The sequence below is a fragment of the Meleagris gallopavo genome, chromosome 10 (assembly GCF_000146605.3).
Source record: "Meleagris gallopavo isolate NT-WF06-2002-E0010 breed Aviagen turkey brand Nicholas breeding stock chromosome 10, Turkey_5.1, whole genome shotgun sequence".
NCBI lineage: Eukaryota > Metazoa > Chordata > Aves > Galliformes > Phasianidae > Meleagris > Meleagris gallopavo.
Window position 1 is genome coordinate 10557854 of NC_015020.2, and position 23671 is coordinate 10581524.

Below are 23671 nucleotides of genomic sequence, written 5' to 3' on the forward strand. Positions count from 1 at the left end.
CCTTCAGTCCTTGATTTGTAAAGCTACTCACATATGCACTGGCAGAATTCAGATCAAAGGAATTACCCCCCACAACCTTCTGATCATAAGGAATTCTACCAGAGTACACGTCCTACAGAGAAGTTACTGGGAAAATTAGCAGAAGTGAAGCCTCATGCAAAGTTAGCTCCTCACAATTTTTTCCTCTGAAGAAATGCCTGCCAAGAAACTCCTGTTCCTCTGAAAATAAATCTAGATCAGATTCAAGATGATCATTTTGATACAGAGCACAAAATGCATTCCTGCTTGTTATCTGTCTTGAGCACTGTGGAAGGGTACTTTCCATGAAAGAAGTGATTGAGTCATCTCCTTGAACCTTCAGTGCAAGTTTTAAGTACCTAAATTCTGACTATCATTAAGTTAGAAATGTCAACATCAACCTACTTATCAGAGCTGTCCTTCTACCTCGTGGACTGAATTCCACTTTAAAAGGAGCAAGAGTTGCCTTCAACGTTCATGGCAAAACAAAGAAGCTGGAGGAACTGTCAATCATTTGGAGCTGTCAATCATTTGGCACACTGCACTGAAATCAAGCACCCATCTCCAAAAGAAAGAGTCACTCTTTCTCATAGGAGGTTTCTCATACAAGACAAGGAAGAATCATTTGAACCAAATTCAAATTAACCAACCATAAGCATGCTCTTAAGTATCGCTCAGTAAATTTTGGTTGAGAAGGTGAGACTGGTTTAGCTTGGCAGACCAGGTCAAATTGCTACATCCCTCATTCGTACCTGCAAGACTGGTTTCTGTCCTGACTGATAAGGAAAACAAAACCAGGATGAATCTCAAGGAAGAACCAGGCGTTCTGCTCTGGAGCACCCAACATACTTGATTAAACAACTGTTGGGCAAATTAAACACACCCTCATCAGTGACACAATCCTCTTCTTAAGCAAAAGATGCTAAACTACTTCCTCCCCCACAATTTCAATTTTGTAAAAGATAGGAAAGACCTTTTCTTCGTGTACATAGAATGCATGAGAACAGCAAGAGCTTCGCATTTAAGCACCTTATTTGTTTATTGTAACTAGACTAGAACAGTATTTTTTTTTTTAATTATTTCAAGCTGTACTAGAAACTGTTTCCATCTGAGAACCTAAAGTTACTTACCTGAATCGTAATGAAGTTTAAAATAAACACGCAGAAAGAAGATGGATACATAGATTTAACCCTCAGAGAGTTTTCAAAGATCACCAAGCAAACCAACTCAATAAGGATGAGCTCTTGAGCATTTTAACTCAGTTCCCTACCTCCTCCTTAAAATCACCTCAGCTTTTGATCTCAGCACTGCTAACTCACATCCAGTTTTCGAGCATTAAGAGGTCTCCTGAAAAATTAAACTTTCCCAGTACAAAATTAGTGGATTCAGTTCTCCTCCTGGTTGCCTCCTCATAGCTTTTTAGCTTCCGTTATTTGCAGTTAATAACTCAACTCAGGCTTTCTAGTGCAGCAGCACTGTGAAGTTATCTCACCTTTCGGTGCATTCATCGATGTTGTTCTCACAGTTGGTTCCCTCAAATCCAGGCTGACACTTGCATGTGTAGCTGTTGACATAGTGGGTGCACGTGCCTCCATTCCTGCATGGTTCACTCAGACATTCATTGGTATCTGTTTGACATTTATCTCCGTGAAATCCAGGTAGGCAGATGCATGAGAAAGAGTTTATCCCATCCACACATGAAGCCCCATTTTGGCAGGGATCTAAGACAGAAGCATTAACTTAGTGTTAAAACGGGCAACAGTAAAAACCCAGGCCTATGGTAGTCATCTTTAGAAAAAAAAAATAGTATGACACTGTCTGGAGGGTAAATACAAGTTTTTCTGAGACGCTTTATGGAAGAGAACCACAAAGCTTTGCCAATACTGAATTCACAAGGAGGTGGGGATCGGGACAAAACTTCAGGGCCTACAGATTTCTCTCCCAGGATTTGTTGTACCAAAAGCAACAAAACCAGCCCTAAAGCCTTGTATTTTAAAGTTCAAGCTCTGCTCTTTTGCCAAATGCCTACCAATAAGAAAATACAAACAGTTGAGTAACCCTTTCTTCTCCCTTCTTTGTAGAGACACTCCTCAGCACATGTCCAGACACTCCTCAATGCATGGGAGAACTTGCGCGATTAATTCTAAGCATGCAAGTAATCCAGGCAAATCAAATGTGTATGTGGAAATTAGTATATGTATGAGTACTTCTGCATAATTAAGCACTTGGCATTCTTCCCAGTATCAAAGGCTGACAGAGGAAAGGCTGGTGGAAAAGCCCGAATTTCATGCTCAACCCTGATTGCTCCTCACTCCTACAATTCTTAGCATTTTCTTAGCATTTTCTTCATTGCTACCAAAACCTTTTTAGTTGTGCATCGCCTGTTTTTTTTTGGTCTCAGCTACTCCCTGCTGCTGCATTCCTTTTATTTCCACAAGCACCAATTTGCCATCACTCAGTAGTTTCTTCCTACTTTGCTCCTTCCACTTTAAGAACAACAATCTTATGTCAGATTCTGCCTCTGAAGCCAGTTTTCTTTTCTAGTCAGGCTTCCCTAGTCTAAAAACTTGCATATGTAAAAGCAGAGAGGGGAATGGGGAAGAGGGAGAAAAATAAAAAGGTTACTGAGTAGTTTTTGTGATCTAAGACCATCCTCAAGTACTACTAAATACAAACTTCAAAATGCAAATAAACTCAGCCAAAGATTTGCAGTTCAACACAAGTACAAGATCATTCTGTTCAGTGGTAAATGAAGAAAACAGATGAGAAAGGTAATTAAGGCTCACTTATTGACTGAGAAATATGCTCACATGATAAAAATTTTTGTTCTAAGACTGACACCTGCATTCATTTAAAGGTCATCTGACTACTGCAGAGAAAAAGCATGCTCAAAGCAAGACCCCTGGCAGCTGTAAAATGTTGTGTCTGTGGCAGGCAGCCACTTATGACTGAAGCCAAAATTAATGTTCCGTGCCACACATTTACTGACAGAGAAAGGAGACTAGAGTATCAACTTTTCAATAAGTTCTTGTTATTGGAGGGTTTATTTGCTTCATAGATTAAAGACACTTGGCTCAAGCCATGGAAGGTTTTTGTTATGCTAAATGAAATCAGCTGCAGCAGTAATCTGAAATTCCTCTTCAACCTCATGGGTGTGCTACATAACAGACAGCACTGCATCAATCTCAACTCAGAGATTTTCCAGCTGTTCAAGAAAGACTGAACACTTAAAATGTTTGCATCTTCAGATATCCACATACAATACCCATATAAAACTGAGCAGGGCAAGCCACATCTTCGTTGGCTTCAGTAAATAAAGCTTTGGATCAATGCACCAGTGTCACTCTGTTTCTTCAGAAAGAGGCAAGGAAAAGCTCAGGCTAAGCCAGATGTGTTAGAAATTCTTCCAACGGTGTTGCTCTGGGGCTCTCTCACACTAACTTTTACTCATGTGCTTGTTTGAATCTCTCTCTACAGCAGAGACAAATGTAAATTTTTTTCAATGCAAAACATGACTTTCTAAATGCATATCTAAAGCCTGTAAGACTTCGGTTTGTTTTTAGTCTATTCCAACAAAAGCTAGTTATTCTTTTTTGTCCCTTGCATTTTTTTTTCCAAGAGGCAGCCAATTAAAAAAATACAACATAGTGAACAACTCCAAGGTTTGATAAAGCACTTCACAACAGTATCGGACAAGTTTTTAAACAGAGGACACTTTTCAGGAGACTCATTTTATGTGATGATGAAACAGAATATGCCAAAAAGATCAAGCAGCCAATATGTGCTTGGTTTCCCTTGTAAACAGCACTGTCAAGGGCATGAAATGAACAACTGCTCTCTTAAACAATGTCAAGAGTCATCACTGCACGGCTTACCCTCCTGCAGCTGATCTCTGTTCTGGAATACAGTGCCTTCCTGCTGCTTAATTTGCTTCCAAATATGGATTAACTGGAACAGCAACAGGACCCACTCTTTCCAGAATATTAGTGTCAGACAGACACATTTCAAGGACTGCTGTTGTCTCAGATTCCCACCACACCTCAAACAAGTTTACCTTTGAAATACAGATAAAGTCTGCAATGTTACTTTATGAATTAAAATTTCAGGCAAACAATTATTCATTTAACAGTGTTCCTTATTAAATATGGAAATAATAAGGATCTCTTCAAGTTAAAAATTTGAAAATAACTCCTATTATCAGCTAGAATACACTTTTAGCAGCTAAATGCAATGGATTTTGCCTGCCTTATACATGCAAGTATTACAAGGCTGAGGTTTTGAGGTGGTTGTTTTTTTTCCCCTTCTTGGTAAGAGCATACAAAGGAACTTTTGAGTACCTGTTGAAGAGCAAAGCAGAATTATTTCTACGTAAACGGGGAAAACAGAACAATCCTCTCATACTTACTGGACAGGCAGTCATCAATGTTACTGTCACAATCTCCTCCAGTGAAGCCTGGACGACATTCACACAGGTAACTGCCTTGAATATTATGGCACAAAGCATGATTTTTGCAGGGCTTTGAGAGACATTCATCAATATCCACTGTACATCTCTCCCCTGAAAAACAGAGAGTGCAGAACTAAGATCTTTTCTCATGTCAATGGTCAAAAGGCTCGATGCCAACACTGCTGAGTGCTGGAAGTACTGTACGTTCCCAGGCACGTTACCTTCCCAGCCAGGGGCACACTGGCAGGTGTAGCCTTCAGAATCAGGAGATTCTTGGCAAATTCCCGAGTTCTCACAAGGGTCAGGGGAACACGGTGCAACCACTACCTGACAGTTCACACCTGGAGTGCAGAAGGGGAGAAAACAGGAGAATAATATAGTTAAGAGTTTTGGTGCTTTTCAGAAGAATGAAAAAAAAAGATTGCAACCTGCCCCACTATCCTACACAGCAGTGGATGACATTTCCATATTTGAAAAATCTTAGCAGTAGAAAGAGGTCAGAATACTCCTCATAGGCTCAGCAGATAGACACAGTAATTCCAACTAAGTTAATCTGAGGGCAGTGACAGGAAGACAAACCTATTGCACTGAGCCATAGAGGGATGTGGGCAAGCCAAAGGCTGTATAATCCCAGCCTGTGAAAGATGAAGTTTTCAAGCCTGCTTGCAGAGAAGACCCAGTAAGTGAGAAAGGTAAAAATATGCAGCTACTACTGCTTTGGTCTTCTTTAGCACCTTTTCCTGCTGCTATTCTGATCACATCCTTTTATTCGCTCCTATTCACGCTTTATGTTATGTTATCTTACACTACCTAAGTTCTAGCATTTCCTTCCTTCTTATAAAGTTTTTGTTAAAGCTATTGTTAAAAGAACTCAAGACTTAGCAATCTATTTATTCACTAGGTAAAATTTTTAGATAGTGCCACTACCAAGCATAACTTTTTCGCTAGAAGATTATCTCATCACTTTCAGATGAGCTGCACGTTAGATACGTTTTTGCCTGTGCAACACACATATTTTGTGGAATAAGATGAACTCATCCACTCCACTGCAAGCCTAGATGCTTTCAGGCAGTTACTGTACTATGAATATTTTATGTCTTTTAAGTACTTTTTCTGTACTTTGATACCTTCAAGAAAGAATTATCCTTCCAAATAACCTTACTTTCCCATTGAATTGCTTCTACACTTAAGAAAACTGATGTGATTTGGATGGCACTAAACTTCCAATACTGTCCCTTCAGTTCCCAGTGCGTTTACATAGATTATATAGATGAGTTTAACTTTCTTACAACGGAAATTGCAATTAGGACATTTCTTAGTAGGTTCAAACAAGGCTTAAGCACAATCTTCAAAAGTATTCTATACAGTTGTATCACATCTGTATTCAACTGTAATTCAACTTCATATAACCATGGCATTTTCCTTCTCAATTCCTATTTCCAGAAAGTTTAATGAAAATATTAAAATGCCATTAGAAGTGCAATGAAGTGAAAAGAACAAAACTCTCTCTGAATTTTCACCTTTGAATCCTTTCCTGCAGGTACATCTATATCCATTCAGCAGATCCTCACAAGTTCCTCCATTTTGGCATGGGTTTGATTTACATTCATTCCCTTCTGTTGAACAGTAATCTCCTATCCAGCCTGGGTCACAGACACATTTGTACCTTCAAAGGGAAAAGCAACACGAATGAGAGAACATTTTGAAATAACTCCACTCCAAAATACTGAAAATAAGCCACCCTTAAAAATACATTTCCCTTCTGCTAACAGTTTCCACAAAGCACTTAGATTTATCAAAACAGAAACATATTGCTGTCTATCTCAACACAATTAAAAAAAAAAACAAAAAATTACAGGAAGTGGAGAAGAAAAGCAAGTTGCAAAGATGAATAGACTAATTTAAATCAAAGTAATGGTTACAAATGAAAACAGGTGTTTGGGAGCAGCAGCAATTTACTCCATGTTTCAAAATCTGAAGTGAAGCAGCTCTCCACCCATATGCCATAGACCCAAAGACTTACTGAATCACGCTGGACTCCAGTCACACAAAGTGTACGCTGGCCTCCTTCTCCATCACATAGACAACACTTATTTTTATCTCACACCAAGTATAAGGTGCACACAGCATAAACAAGAACACAGGTGACCAGTGATAAACAATTTTATTTTTCAACTTTACGTGAAGGCTGAACCTGACACAAAGGCAGCCTTCCTGTCAGTTCCAAAAAGTGCTGAATCCTGCCCTATAGCAGTGGCAATACCCTTCCTTACCAAGTACTGACAACACTTTCCAGGACACAACATGCATGGAAGCCACTACTACCTCTGGGCCAGTTGGGAAGTTTCATAACTATGATCCTGTCCCTCCCTCCACTTGTCAGCTCCACAGCCCCTGTACTCCCAAAGCCCGTGTCATTCATTCACCACGGATTCATCCCTAACAAAAAGAGGTCTTGATTCAAGGCTCACAAAGTCAGCATTTGGTCTTCCTGGATGGGATGATTTAGCAACAACTGCTCCCATCAGAATGGCCAGAAAAAGCTTTCTTTTCTTCTCACAGGCATGCAACCAGTGTGACTAAAGCTGATTAAATCTGCCTTGGATATGCTGCTCTAAGACAACCACTGCTCAACAATACATCTCCTTATCTTGAGAAAGCTGCTAGAGGAAACAGTCAACTGCATTCCATCAATGTACCAACTTTAAAACAGGATGCCTTGCTTAGAACAAACAAATAAAACACCAACCATCAACTTTTCCCCTAAAAGCAGATGATTGAGATAGAGGGCATAAACTCATTTTTACCTTCTTGGCTTTTCATCCTGAGCAAATTTCCAAGCCTTGAAGTACCACCTTTATACGATATTCCCTGTGATTGGTTGTTACACCAAAATTTCTCCACCTGATCTTCCAGAACTGCTTTGCCTCCTAGTTTTTTGAGTTACCTGCTTGTTCCTTCATGCAGAGTATTTGGTTAGCAATAATGGCTCTAGTCACAAACACACCCTCCACACTCAACACTTTAGACTTTGATGAAATAAGTATCTGCTGTTTTCCAACAGTTTTATTTGGAACCATTTCTTTATTTTAACTGCATTCACTCTATTAGACTGAACTACTGAACTCTCCCTTTTGATGGTGCCCATGCAGGGCAGAAAAAACTCATGCTGAAACAGCACAAAAGGCAGCTGGAGAATAAAGGTCTGCACCTTACTGGGATTATTTCATGGCCAGCAAACAAGTAATATAAGAAATTAAAATTCAGAAACCTCTAATCAATGCAGAACTCAGGGTGGTGGAGACGGGGAATAAAGCATAAAAGGCAGAAGATATATTGATGTTACAGTAAGGACTTACCCACTAGCAATGTGCGTGCAGTTGCCATGTACACAGGGATTACTAAGACAGCCATCTGCCTGCGACTGACAGTGAGGATGATGGTAACCTTCAGGACATACACACCGAAAGCCATTGACTTCATTTATACATGTTCCACCATTGTTACAGGGGCTGGATGCACATTCGTCAATATCCACATTACAACGTGGGCCTAAAAAATACAAACCCAACCCAAACATTCCTTATTAAGACATATTTCTTTCAAGAACGTTTGTCCTGCATGTCTGTAAGATCATGTGGTTGAGACAACTCTGTAAAGCTGAAGCAGAGGTACAGATCTTGCATGCTTAAGTGGCTTTAACTGAAGACACAGAATGTTTCTGAACCTGGAAAACAACACTTATGCTCAACAATTTACACTCAAGAATCTCAAAGCTGCATTAAAAAAAAAATCAGTAATTAATATTCAATTTTATTTTTGGAAAGCAAGAATCACTCAACTGTATTGTATTTGGAACAAACCTCGTGAGCTCCACTTGTCAAAGCCCTTCTCTTCTGTGCTAAAATTACCTACCCTCTGAACAACCAATACTGCCATACTGTCTGCAGTAAATATAGGTCTTGTGGTTTATTGCGTAAAAGGAACTCTAAATAACACCTGTATCCTGTTTTGCCTCCTCTCTTCACAGTGTGTGCCAGAATTGCTAAATCCTGTAAACATTGACCATAAGAATGTGTGAGACTGCAAAGCTAAACTGAACGAGTAGTGAAGTTGAAAAATATTTTTAAGGTATAGGAAGCACAAAGTCTGAAGAGCCCACGCAGGCCAGCTCTTTAAATAAGAGAACAGGTCAATTAATCACATTTCTGAATTATTTCAACAGATAACAGTAAGAAATCCAGTAGGATAACAAACATAGTATGACAACAATGAGGAAAACCAAAGGCAAGAGGGATCAGGATCATGCCTCTTCCTGCTATGGACACTGAAGAATATCACCATGACAGAGTCAATGGAAAAAAGAAGCTTTAGAAGTTTAAAAAGATGCCAAGAAAAACACAAAAAACACATGAATCCTCTTAGTACTGTTTCTAATGCATTTCAGATCAGTTCTAATTAGAATCATTCTGTATAAACAGTAAACAGACATGAGAAAACTGCTACAAATGGTACCAACTGCCTTACAACAATTATTTTATGAGCATGCTATCCTACATGCCTCAAAACATATTAAGTCCATTATAAACAGTGCTGAGATGTGCTGTACTCATCAGAACCAGCCAGTCCTGATGCAGACCTACAGTTCTGAGCATGGATTTAAAAGCACATATAAAAGCTTCTTTTTTCAGCCTTGTTTTTACAATTTTACACGACTTAGAAGAGCAAACAGCACAGATCACATCCTGAAATGGAAGCATGGCAAAAAGTGGGTTAATGAGTTGGAAACTTCTAAGTGGAAAGCAGTTCATTAGAACACTGACTTCATGCTTTGCTCTTGCTGAAAGAAAAATACTAGTTGTGGTCCAAGGCCAAGGCACAACCTAATCTAACACCTGTCTACATTGTTCACAGTCAGTGCTCCTGGAAAGAAGCTGTGAATAATAAACCAAAGTCACATGGTTTTATTTGTTATAAAACCAAGAACCATGAATTAGACGTAATTATCTAACAAGAATGGCATCTCACAGCACAGATCTGACCATATCTCCACTTGGTGTAACTTGCTGTAATGTAAGACACTGCGATTCAGAGATTAGAAGGATCTACTGAGATATTAACTGAGTCCCTCGCAGTCAGTATGCAGAGAACAGCTTCCTTAGCTAACAGGATAACTATCACCAAAACCACCTAAAGCTATCAGGTAGCTGATTTTACCTGTAAATCCAGGTTTGCAAGCACAGTTGTAGCGATTAATGCCATCAATGCAGTCCCCGTGAACACACGGGTTACTTGCACAGTCATCAAAGTTATTCTCACAGTTCACTCCTGGAAAAAAAAGATAAATTAAAGGAATAAGGAGATCAAATCTTAGCAAGATGAACAACAAAACCATTCCCTGGAAAGGGGAAAGTTAAGAACCCCACCTGCTACGAAGTTACACAGGCAACTTTAAGCAAAATAGTAAGGCATTTAGAACAACATACCTATTTATTTTTTTTTCTAGCAAATGTATCTGATTGAATCTTGGGGTGTAAAGAGCAGGTAAGCTCTTCCAAGACTATTTGCAGTACACGTGTGAGCTACTCAGTTCACACAGACACAGGAAAATGCAGCAACCAAAATTAACGTGAAGGTGAGAGCTGCTTTAGGCTCTTTACAATAAATTTATTCTATATACAAATACAGCACACACCAGAGGAGATGTAAGAAATAATTAAATCTTGAATCCTGTTACAAACCAATCCTTCTGCTTGTCCCTTATGTACCTGAAGTGCCCAGCAAACAGTTGCATTGGTAGCCATTCACCAAGTCAATGCAGCGCCCTTGATGGAGGCAAGGATTGCTGTGGCATTCGTTGATCTGCTCACTGCATATGGCACCCATGTAGCCAGGACTGCATATACACGTGTATGAATCGATTCCATCTTGACATTCACCATGGTGGCAAGGATCAGGATCACAGTTGTTGATGTTCTCCTCGCACAAAACACCAGTAAAACCTAAAGAAAAATGGCCAACGACAGTAATTAACTGGTACAATGCTGCAGTGGATACAATGCAAACATGGGAAGTATCATACTACAAACATTAGCAAATGGGTGGACAGAACACCAAGGGTAACTGGGCACCTCAACTGCTGGCCATTTTCCAGCCTTGAAAAACAAGTGACTTTTCCACTGCTCACAGAACAACACCTCGCAAGGAGAATCCTGGCATCAGAAGCATTACCCTCATTATATTCAGAATAGTAGCAGTGAGAGGAAAAACATACACCTCCACAAAATATTTACTTGCATCAATATAAACTACCCGAAGAGTCTCTCCTGTAATTATTTCCTATACACAACACTGGAAATTTGACTTTTTCAGTACAAGAAATTACTGCAAAGATGCTGCAGAAACCTTCCCAAGGGAACTCTCTTGGCTCATGCTACAGTTTCTGCAGCTCTGCTTATTGAAAAGTCTCTTGTTTCCCTCATTGGGAAACTTTTCAATAACTCCAATCAAACACCAACTGCAAATTCATGAAAGACTGCATGCAATCTCCTCTTCAGTTAGGAGCAATGAAACAAGCATTCGTTTGGCCTGTTTCATTCTGCTTCAGCTGGGAAACATCCTGAGCAAGAGCAGACAGAATTTGTTCACGAGAAGGGACTAAAAAAAAAAAAAACAAAATAAAAAATCAGGAAGATAAGAACAGCAAACAACTCCCTCAAGAGCCCTGTTTTCCATGATGGAACAGGGCAATATGAAACAGGGACTATTTAAATAAATGGATTTCACAGATGATGTTTTAAAGCCACAGCTCACACTGCCTTCCAGCAGGTGGAGATAAGGAAGGCAGAACTTCAAATTTCAGACATTAACTGGAGACTGATACAAACCAAGCTGCAGGGAATTTCAACAGCTGAAGAGTGATTCTCACCTGAGCATAACAAGTGGATAACAGGCTCCCCATTTTTCATACAGGTTTGTGGCTAGTTCTCTGGTCAAACATACCAGGTGACGGCTAACATTTCCAAGTTCTGCGAACGTATGCATGGATGAATGGGTGTGGAAGTAGGTGGGGAGAGGGAAGGGAAGCTAGTTAGAGAGATGGATATAAAAAGATGTTAGGGAAGGAAGAAAACCAAACCGATAAGAGAACGAACAGAGGCAAAAAAAAAAAAAACAAAAAACGGGATAGAGGGAAGGAAAAGAGGAGAGACCTAAGACAACTCAAGAAAAAGAAAAGCCATGATCTACCGCTGGGAAGGAGAAGTGGAATAATGCCAGAAAGGAAAGAAAAGACAAAAAGCAAGCAGTAAATAGAGCTATCTGTACAGCATTTGGCCAAACATTTTGCAGTTTTCAATCAGTTCTGCAGCTGGAGAATACCATTCAAGGAACATATATCACTCGTATTATGAGGTTAATAAAGCAAGAACACATTCAAACATGATTTTCCAATAACTGACCTGCCCCAATGACGGATTTCATATTTCAGTCTTAGAAAGCTGTCAATATTAAATATTATACTTAGCATACATTTGTTTAAAAATAAAAAAAGATTTTTCTCCTACTGTAGCTCAGCTGAACTACTTTAAGACCAGGCATATTTCTCAATCTTTTTAACTGAACAACATACCTTAATGATGTACAATTTCCTCTCCCTCTTTGTAGACAGAGTAAGATTAAGGAAAAAAAAAAACAAAATCTGAACACGGAAATAACTCCTCAGAGAGGACAGAAAATAGCCCCAGTACAGAGCCCTTCTTCCATTTTCAGTCAAAGCACAAACCAATTTACTAAGAGCTGCTGAAGTCACATATCCATTTGGTTGCTTCCAGGCTGTTCCTTGAAAATGCTCCATAAACCACGTGCCATCACAGCAGTAGCAGCCCTCCTTTCTCATCTAGTAAAGAGGATCTCTATACTGAGATGGTTGCCAGTAGTTCAAAACCCAAATTTGGAGGAAGTTTGGCAAAACACAGCTCTCTACACTGTCAGACACTACACAATCCCAAACTCTGCAATAAGCTCTGCAATGGATTAATATTTCATCTCTGCACTCTCAAGGAATGAAAGCAACCAGACCCCATGCTAGCTGGAGAAAGACCTTCTAGGGTAGACTCCAAGTTTGGCAAGGACTTGAGCTTTTTTTTTTTTTTCTTCTGTCAACTTATTCTATCACGTGACATATAAGAAAAATTCTGGCAATAACTATTCCTCTTCTTATTAGAACTACTTTATTCCCTACTTCCAACATGTTGTTTCTTCACGAACTTTGGTTGTGTGTGAAAAGAGCAGGAAGGTTCTAGGCTGATTTCAGCTGTATTCTGTACAGGGCAGAATAAATTACTGAAGTCAAATAAATTCGCCTGAACAATTTGATTACTGGAATGATTCAAAATAAGAAAGATTGCACATAAATCTAACCAAGCTGACAAAACATTTCCAGTACAGAGGCAGTCCAGGAATTTTCAGCCATTTCCATAATGGAGGAGCTAAAGCCAACACATTCCATGCCTGGTCAGTCTGGATCTGCATCATGAACAATTCCACTTAGCATTAACTGAAAGCAACCAAAAGTTGTTCCTCACTGAGAATTAAGGTGCAACAGCTTTGAACTGCTCACATCCTAAAATTTGACCAAATATAAAAAACCTACAGATAAAAATACATCACTCCTAGTGGCTGAAAGACAAGAAAATTGTGTAATTAAACCTGACGCTTCTAAACGTGCAACTGATCAAGCAGCAAAGGAATTCAGTGCATTAAAAACAGTTCCATCCACAGCTGTCGAAGTTTCTGTATGATGATTGACAAATCATTTAAATTACGTTATTGTAGGCTGCTACTGTGTGACATTTCTTCTAGTGGGCACAATTTTTATAGCACTTCTGTCTTTCAGTTTTGTCATAAAATAGCCTCAAGCAAGTAATCAATCAGAAAAGTAGTACTGCTCTGTCCACCTCTTGTTCTTCAGCTGTACACTATACAATCCAACTTGTAAGAAGAAAGCCACAAATATAAGGCTTCACACTGGTGTTTTTCTATTCAAGGACTCCATAGTCAATACAGAAGCAGGTGTCACCTTTTGGGAAACAAGGGTTGGGGCTGAAAGAGGAAAGCCAGAAATCTCAGCAACAATGAACTCACTGCTGTCACAAGTGAAAGGGTTTCTACACTTAATTCTGTTCTCTGCTGCAAAGAAGCAGATAAAGCTACAAAACAAACAAGAAGTGTTTCAGAGAAAGAAAGAAAACACTGACACTGCTTTGACCAATCCTTTTTGCATCTAGGCTACGTGCAATCTTCAGTCCAGAGGCTCTGAACACAAGACTAACCTGTGGCACACTGGCACTCGTAGCCATTGGGATGGTCGATGCACTTGGCTCCATTGAGACACGGTGTGCTAGAGCAGTCATCTATATCAATCTGACACACTGCACCACTGAATCCTGAAAGGCAGAACGACAGTGAAAATTCAGAGGCAATTTGAAGCATTTAAAACTAAACGACTGTATTATCAGGAATTATTTAGTAGCAAATCCTCAAAACCACCCAAATGTAAGCTTCAATCTAAACTCAGTTGCACCATTAAACATACACACTACACCCTGGTTTCTTCATTCAACCCACCAATCAAAACAGTTTCTATTCCCCAGGTCAGGGAAGCCTCAGCTTGAAAACAGAGATGGCCAAGTCAAACAGAAATAAAGCAAATGGAGCACAAGCAGTGGCTGCCACCAACCAGCAGCACGCCTGCCTTTAAAACTGAGAGGCCACAAATGAAAACTTTCCAGTAATCAAGACAATTAACTTAAAAATAAACTAATGCATACTTTATTAGAGTCTTCAAATTGGAATTACTATAGCAACAGGGAATGTGATATAATACAGCACTGTATCCTTCTACATACTTTTTGAAATAGGCAAACTATCAACAGGTTATGGCACACAATGCAGATTCTTAGGCACTTAAAGAAACAAAAAAATCGAAATTCCAGGAATGTTTCTTGTAGCAAGGAACCAAAGGAAGAATGGAACATGAGCTAGAACATCATTACTCAATGAGAAGGAATGCAAAACAGGCTTTTGGTGAATATCTTCCGATGTCAAAACTTCTTGCGAGCCACCAGGAAGATAAGGGACGTTGACTTTGTAGCTAACACTGATCCTCCAGCTCAGCATTTGTCTTTCTATTCTAATAAAGTGGAGATCCAAGTTGCCTCCTTCTTCAAGCAAGCAACATAAGCTATACTGATGGAAATATGGCTAAATATCTACCTAAAAACCTATTAAAAAAAAAAAAAGCATGCAGACACTGATTTTATAATGTGTTTAGAATTACTTACCTACTTCTCACTGAGATATTCACAATAACATATGCTCTTGCTGCATTCAACTCTTTAAGGTGAGACATCCAAGCATTTCTCAACACTAACCAGCTACGGGCATGATCACACTGCCAAACAAAACATGCCCTACTCCAACTTACCAGCGACTGCAGCTAACTCAAACAGAAGCTGTACCAAGACTACAGAAACTCCCAAGACACACTGCCTGCAGCCTTTCACTGGTTATCTAATGAGTTCTTGGTAAGGTGAAGCAGGAAAAGCTTTCAGAAGTAAGTACTCACCAGGAGGACAGACACAGAGGAACCGGTTTACTTTATCAAGACACTCTCCATTGTTCACACAGGGATTACTCAGACACTCATCAATGTCTTCTTCACAGTGAACACCTTTAAAACCTATTAAAAAATAATGTAAGAATTGATTGAAAGCTTTAAAAAGCATCCCCACCAGTGTAACTGCTTCTTTTATTAGTGCTGAGAGCTTAAAGCTAGTTTTGTTGCATTAAAGTTTGCTGTTTGGACAGAAACTATGAGGGAAAAGGTATGTTTTCTGGTATATTTTCACCAGAGGTGAAAATGGATGCTGAGTGTCTGCGACTCCGTAATGGGAGAATTCTGTGTTGTATTTACAGCCAGTGTTTTCCTTTATTTGATGAGACTATGTTTTACCTCCTTGGAAGGGCATCAATTTATTTGAGTATGCACCTACATAAGGTAAAATGCGATGAAACAATCACAGCAAATAGCTAAAAAACCCTCAAGTTAAACGAATGACAGAATAGAAGAAAAATGCTAAGAAGGGTAAAATAACTGGGACTAGAGTTCCACCTTTCACAACAGATTTGATATGAATAAAAATTTATTCTGGTTTTCGTGGTATTAAAATGATCACCTGCAGAGGTCACAATTTTTTCGTTATATTTTACACAACTGTCCAGCTGGCAACATGCACACTTCATTACCACTTCCTTTCAGAAAGCAAAATAGCAGACTACATAGGTCACTGGTATGCTGGATGTGTTAATTTTGGACAAGCACAATCTCAACTGACTTTTTTAGTATATTTTTTCAGGTCAAAAGAAGCCTGCATTATGTGGGGGTATTTTAAGAAGGAAAATACAAAAAACAACAATTTTATCCAGAAACATCATTTACACATCTCAAAATACAATGACTCTTAACGTTTGCACCTCCTTTGTTTCCACAAACGTAAGTTTCCCCACACACATTTTACTGAGTATAGCAACAAACACATTCACACACTCTAGGCTGGAGGACTACCTTTCCTCACGGATGTAGAGATTGGTTTCCTCTCTCGGTCCTCTAATTGTTTTCTCCCTCCCCACACAAATGCCAAGTCCGCCTGGCTGGAGCCACCACAGAAAGCACTCTCAGTGTTTCATTTAGCCTCACCCCATTGCAATTTTGTGTTCCACCTCAGCGGAGCTGGCAATCTTCCCTGTGCTCCTCCTGATTTTTTTCCACATTTCTGGAAGCCACTTCCCAGTCAGAATCTCCCCTCACCTGGCATACAGAGACACGTGAATCCTCCAATTTTATCCAGACAGGTGGCATCGTTTTGGCATGGATTAGAATGGCACTCGTTGATGTCCATTTCACAGCGAGGTCCTGTGTATCCCTTCAAACACTCACAGTGAAAAGAGCCTTCTGTGTTCACACACTTCCCAGCGTGTTCGCACGGATTGCTGTTTGCTGCAAGAAAGACAGGCGCGTGTGGCAAAACCTTTCCTCCGACCAGAAAAGCCACAGAGTCCTTTATTAGTCATGGTCTTTTTCAGTGGTCATTCCTTCCTGACAAGCAATACAGGGGAAAGGACTGTTCACTGCTATCAGGAAAGGCTAGTGTGACCAAAGAGAACATGCAGCAGTTAATTGCCCGTCAGAGGCAAAAAGAAAGGTTACCATCATTACCACAGGTCCTTTTAACAGTTGTTAAAAGTAGAGCATTGGGTGTCAAGGATTAGAGAACTAGTGATGCTTTGAAGGCCTTATCTCTAGACCATCTTTTCGATATACCTCTTTCCTGAGGCTGTCAATGTGTCACCAGAGCCACAAAACCAAATTTGCCCCTCGTGTTTTCAGAAAGGAACAACACTTTTGTACAAGGCAGAATGACAAATGAAACACAAAGAAGTGCTTCTTTCCAATACTTTCATACTGGTTAGGCATTCCCCTCTTGCAGCACACTCCAGTAGCATGAACTATCACGCACAAAACTGTCAGCAAGTTTGTGAAAGTCCAGCTAATTCTCTAAACACAACAGGGTGATATAAGAGAACTACTAAAAGCCCATGCAATCACTAGTCTCAGAAGGCACTCAAGAGTTCCATTCATACTCTGGTGCCAAAGCCTTTATTTATTTCTGCTGCAGGGGAATCTGCAATAGCCACCCCCTCGAAACTGAGGTACTTCTGTTGCACCCTGCAGGTCACTGCCAGCTTAACTACTGTCCCTGTGCGTGCTCCTCACACAGAGCTATAAATCTGCTGCTCAATGAAAAATGGTTAAGTCCATCACCTCTCTGTCCTCCATATTCCAGAGGCTAAGAGGTTCAAGCATGGACAGCTACCCCAACTCAGCACATTGCCATGAGTCTCACACAAGATTTAGAACTCATCTAAAGATGCTGAAACAGAAAGGGGAAAGCAGGAAGAGAGTCTCACTTGCATTGAGAAGCTATGACAAAACGTGTATACTTCTTCCTCTGCTAGTTTCTTAAAAAAAAGAAACTGACCCCTGGTTATCATACTTGCCAGCAGAAAACAGAAACTTACCCATTGCACATTCATCCACATCCTCAGTGCAGTCTGCTCCCTTATGGCCTTGAGGACAGGTGCAGATGTAGTGCCCATTCACAGGATTGGTATCACACAGAGCTCCCTTCTGGCACGGATTGCTAACACATGCATCATCCAAGTGGCACAGAAGACCTAGAGAAGCATACAAGCGTTCATTCAAAAAAAAAAAAAAGTGAGATACAGCAGCCAGACCATATGTTACACAACCAAATTACCCATCTTGGTATTTCAAACAGAGACTCTCACATTCAGAACCTTACAGGCCTCAACCCAGGCTTCAATTATCAGAGTTTTCACTACGCACTTATGGAACATCATATTTAAATACAGACTCTGTGACTTCAGAGGTCTCTTCAGCTTCCTGGAGTGCTGCAGTTGCTTACTACTACTGAAGTCACCTCCCGGGAGCAGTTAACTAGCTCTTCTCTCTTAACAAGCACAACGATTATTCTGGGAGCTGAAAACATTTCCTTGCAATATAAACTGTAAAACTCTTTCAGCTTAATACAAATAGTTCTTTGTTCCTAGCTGCAGATATTTAAGTCTTTGCTCGTGGATAGTGCATACTTCCTTTTGTCTTTTGATCATAAAACACAAAAATAAATACACCATTTTAAGTACATGCCTAAACTTCAGAGTTATGAAGTATTTTTTCCTTTAGCGCAAGAGCTACAAAGGTTTCCCATCCTTACCTGCCTTTCCTTCTGGACAAATGCAAGAAAATGAAGCCACTCGATCGATGCAAGTGGATCCATTAGCACAGGAGGCCGTGAAGCAGTCATCAATGTTCTTACTGCAGTCATCCCCACTCCAGCCATTCACACAGACACAGGCATAGCCTCCGTTGTGGTTGGTGCAGGTACCTCCGTTCTGACAAGCGTTAGGCTGCAGCTGACATTCATCAACATCTTCAGTGCAAAACTGGCCTGATGCACAGAGAGGAACAGGTTTTTTAAATTTCATGCTGTAGTATGAGAAGATTCCAGAACAGACAGCACAATAAGAAAAACACTTCAAATTGACTGTCACTTCTTATTTCGGGGACATACAGAAAGACACGAGCCCGAGAACTTCCAACGGTGCTACTGCCAAATTATACAAGTCAACTGACATCCCTACACGGCCCTACACGAGGGAGTGAACTGCAAATTAGCTGGAAAGGTTACAGGAAGAGAGCCAGAAGACAGCCTGCAGCATATATAGATACATCTGAGAAGATTTGAGAATGCAACAGCCAGAGGGACTAAGAAGAGAGCCTCATGATGAAGGAAACAGCTTGGCCAACAGCAAAATAACTGTCAGTAGAACTCAGTTTTCCTGCATAATTATGCCATGAATACGACTTGATAAGGACGAGTCTTTGAGATTCCTCTATCTGAAATATTCATTTTCTTCTCCCCAGTTTGCACACACAGCCTCATTTATTTTATTTTATTTTATTTTAAAGCCAATCCCAAAGAACTCAACCAAATCTGTGATAAAATAACCACTCTAACAACACGGAAGATGTGTTGGAGGAAAAAAAAGAAACAAACACTGCATCAGGGAGCCATAAAGAGAAGAGCCACCAAGTGCAACCTATTGAGATCATCTTCACCAGGCATATTTCACAGTCACTGTAGAGAGGAATCTCTACAGTTTGTGCTTCCAGAAGTATTCATTCATCCACAACCACTTTGATCCATCACTAAAATCTGGAAACTACCACTTACATCAATATTTTGTTTAAATACTTACTTATTTCACAGTTTACCATTAGTCTGATGTGTTTTTTTTTCTGTTGTTGTTTAAGTTACTTATTCTTATTTTGAATTTCTTCAGTGGCTAAAAACTAATGGCTACGTATCAGTTTCTTCCCAGGCTGCTATATGGGAGCACGTGCAACCACATCATACTGCTCACAGTCCACAGACTTCTTTGCAATAAACTATTTCTAACCTTTTACATTAAGAACTCTGAAACTGGAAGTGTTGTTTTTTTTTTTTTAAATACTTAATTTCAGTATTTTTTCAAGGTTCTTCGTAAAAAGCTGGCATCACATCACATAACACCAAAAGACCTTCCCTTTATCACATGATGAGATTAGATTAATTTGATTTAAGGCTTTTTTTTTCCCCCCTCCAGCTGACCCCACTTCCCTCGCTAGCTTCCAGTAGCTTTCAATTAGCTGGGCCAAGACTGGTTTAAGTAACTGTGTTGCTATTACCAAGACCCTCCCCTTCTTTATTTCCAGCTATTTTATCAGGTGCATGGTTATATTTGTCTGGAATTTCCCTCTTATTCCAAGAATAAGAAACCTAAGAACTGGCCCCACATCCTTGCTGCCAATTCTCCTAGGCTTCAGTTTATTCAGGATTGCCAATTTAGAAGCACTTATTGGATGTTGCTCAATTGTCACTGCATTTAATAATGGCCTACAAATTTTGATGCAAGCGTGTGCAGATCTTCCTCCAATTCACAGAACAAAAACATTTAGTGCTTCTCAATGTACACCTTAGCCACCTCCATTTGCGATGCTCAAACCATGATTCCCCTTCTTTTCAAAGTACTTAAATAAATCTCAGCCTTCAGCTCTGGCAGCCCTGGACTTTTTCCCTCTGTGGCAAAAGAATAAAATGAAAAGTAGAAGTAAGAAAGGGGTTGCACAACTGACTGTTCTGTGCAAGAGCTCCTCCCTACAGCAGGAAGACCTCAAACCCAGGATTTTATCATTTGAAGAAACAAGATAACATTTCAGTAGCAGTACTAACAACAATAGAACTTTCAGAATTAAAACTCATTTCCTGGATAACTTCATAGAACAGTTAGGGAGGAAACCTAACACTTACATTGCTACCTACACGACAGCCCTCCGCATTATACAAACCAAAACCACGCATTTGCCACAGTAGAAGTTGCCTGTTCATTAGCTTATCAGCAACCAAACTGGAAAGAATTGGTTATCTCAGACCGGTTCCTAGCAGTCATGTGTATCTTGCATCATCAACACAACTGACTTCCTTTAAAAAAAATCATCAAGAGATTATTTGCTTATTATAAAAGACATTTTCCTTCTCCTCTTGGAGGAGGCCCAACAAAGATCAAAGAATGCACGCTCTCATTTGCAGCAGAACTGTTTTGCAGAAACATTCTTGCAGCACCTACATCCTCCTTTTGGCTGCAGCCAATTTAAACTTGGTGTCACTGAGGCATGAACCATTTTCAGCTCTGATGCTGCCACACAGAAATTCTATGCCTTTCTCAAATCATTTGTCTTGTGATGCACTGAATAGCACTCTTGAAATACAGTTTTCAGGTTTGTTTTTTTTTTTTGTCAGTGGTATGTGGTTTGTTTTTGTTCTTTTAAAGCAAGTTTGGTGAAGATTACCCCCTCAAACTGTCTAGATTTGCTACTGCCTTCCCATTTGAAATGTCACAAGTGTTATCAATCCTTTGTGATGCTTTTTTTTTCCTAGCACTTGCAATCCATTTCACATGTAAAGGACCGTATCAAGTGACATCACCCCTGTGCCTGCAAGAACTCTAGGCTACTCCATGTTTCTACCATCCTAAACTGAAATAACTTTTATAAGCAGTAACAACACCTCCACAAAAGAGGAAAAAATGCAGAGTTTAAAGTTCCTTGAGCGATTCAACTGTGTTTCAAGAATGTAATGTGTTTGAGCTCCTTGTATTTGACATTCATTCAGCTTCCCAAATGTATCATGCTCCTTTTGCAGCCACTAGATCATAATCACATTAGTGTTTAATTATGAATATGAATGAAACACGGTCTCATCTTTCTGCAGTTTGTTTTTTTTTTTTTAAAAAAAGGAGATTAAACTCAGAGTACCAGAGAGACGTAAATGAGGAATTAACTGTTGCATTGTACTGTTGGCTATTTTAATGAAAAAGGCTTGTTCTCTATTGAAGCTTTAATTGAAAGCCAGATTTAAATAAGGTCCGGGCAAAAATATACCAATCCAAAGTAGCATAAGGCAAGCAGAACCTATCAACCTAATGACGTTCATTAGCACCCACAGTCTTGTCACTTCCAGGCAAAACAATAACAGGCTTCAGAAGATTTCGGAACTATTTTTTAAATTATTACAAACACGAGACCAAAGTCCAAGGCCACTGAGTTGGTGAGAATATCAAGCAACTCCAAGCTCACTGAAAATGCATGAGATCTTACTGTTGATTTGTGAGCTGAGGGGCCTGGAGATGCATTACACAGCACAGAGTCTCCAAAAGAGAAATGAGACCCACTGTTTATAAGAAACCCATCGATTGGGTATCTGTGCTCTTTAGTCTTTAAGTGTTAACAACAGAAGATTAATGGTCAATATTGGTAATTCTTCAAGACAGTTTCCTCTTTCAGAAACTTGCACACATCTATAACTGGCTTTCAAAAAGCCCTCCCACAAAGCAGCAAAACCACTTCATTCTCAGAGAGACCAAACCGTGGCCACAGCACTCAGCATCCTGAAAGGGCTGGTGTGTGCTCCCAAAATGGCCTCAACTCCTTGTGCAAACACCACCAAGAGATGAGCATTTTGGGCATCTGCTGCAAACAAAAGATCTGATGATTCTGCTTTTTTGCAGCCCAGATTTCCATGCAGTGTCTGTCTTGTGAGCTTCTTGAATGGCTTTTTCACAGTGAGCATATGACACAAACAAGGACTTAATTTCAAATTTCTCCGTGAATAGCCTTCACAGGATTTCTCTCTGACACTGGTAGATTTAAATTAAGTGAGGCAGACTTCCCTGAAATTTTACTTGAGGGATGCAGCTTGACTTAACTGTAATGGAACTCAGCCTATTTACTTGTAGCAGCGTACTTGGTAACCTTTCCTGCTTTCTGCTTACTAAGAAGAATCATTCATAAACTGAAATTCAATTTCCAATGCAAACTTCTATTCGGCTTAGCCAGAAGTTTCAACAGTTATTTCTCTACTTGTGCTTTTGCTGCTTTTACTTACATTTCTAAAAGAAACACTGCAAAAGCAGTGTGAGCTAGGGGAGATGTGAGCTTACATAATGCTCCCAGCTCAGATACACAAATCGTACATTTTAACAGGCATGTAAAAACACACATAAAACACAACAAGAAAGGAAGCACAGATTACTCCGAGAAACTAATAAAAGCCTAACCCGACCTTGATATTTGCAGAGCCTGGGAAATCAGCAAAATGCCGACTCAGGTTTTGAGTGACCTTGTACAAAGTAAACAGCAAGTCCATACTGCATTTCCAAATTGAAAACTAGAAGTAGAAAAAGGGAACAGCCTTCAATTCTTATGGCTTTTCACCTACTATGAAACCAAGTTACTTCCTGTACGTTTCCCTTCAGAAAAGCCGTAAGGAATATAGCAGACGAGGCACGTGGGCTGCTCCCACTGACAGACCCCTGGGCTCAGGAGATTCTCCTTCAGCAGACATAGGATGCAGCGGCCTGAGGCCCAGCACGTAGCTGTGCCAGTCTGCATCAATGAGAAACGGCCTCCTGCTTAAGCTCTTTTTAATACAAGGAAAGCAAAGTTTGCAGAGGTAAGGCAGCACGTTAAATGGGTGCAATCCTACACAAAGACTAGAGTGTTAGCCTCGGACAAATAAGAAACCTAAACGGTCACCCTGGGAAGCAGCAGCAGATGAATCCAAAAGCTGATGTCACTGAGCCATACACTCCGCATAAAATCCAATTTGAAGACAGGAAACCAGACTGATCCTACAGCTGAATGCAGGCAGGCCTTCTGTCAGTTCAACCAGAGGTCTTCATTTTTGGCAGAGCACATTTTCCATAAAAGAGAAAGTTTTCTTGGCCTCTTAACAGCTCTCCAGCAGTGAAGATTGCTGATACACAGCTGTAGTATAAGAGCCAAAGCCTCCTGAGAGGAGATCTCACATGCAATTTACACACTGAAAACATTCAGTAGGACAAAGGACACAAACACATAACAGTGCCTTGAAAACTGAGCTGGGAGGAGTTCACTGCATCCATGTCTCATAAAATAACAACCACCTCAGCAATGGACTCAGACTGAACTGGAAATCGGAATATCTT

The 23671-nt window shown here is 40.0% G+C and overlaps 1 protein-coding gene across 1 annotated transcript in view; it reads right to left on the reverse strand.

Annotated features, from left to right (window-relative positions):
* NOTCH2 (notch receptor 2) overlaps nt 1-23671 on the reverse strand; it is a 55150-nt gene that overhangs the window by 21139 nt on the left and 10340 nt on the right. The window contains exons 3-12 of the mRNA XM_010715907.1: nt 18322-18555; nt 17606-17761; nt 16335-16523; nt 15093-15206; nt 13798-13911; nt 10234-10467; nt 9683-9793; nt 4687-4806; nt 4424-4576; nt 1511-1739 (exon numbers count right to left, since the gene is read on the reverse strand). Coding sequence (XP_010714209.1) covers nt 1511-1739; nt 4424-4576; nt 4687-4806; nt 9683-9793; nt 10234-10467; nt 13798-13911; nt 15093-15206; nt 16335-16523; nt 17606-17761; nt 18322-18555 — 1654 coding nt within the window. The remainder of the gene's footprint in view (nt 1-1510; nt 1740-4423; nt 4577-4686; nt 4807-9682; nt 9794-10233; nt 10468-13797; nt 13912-15092; nt 15207-16334; nt 16524-17605; nt 17762-18321; nt 18556-23671) is intronic.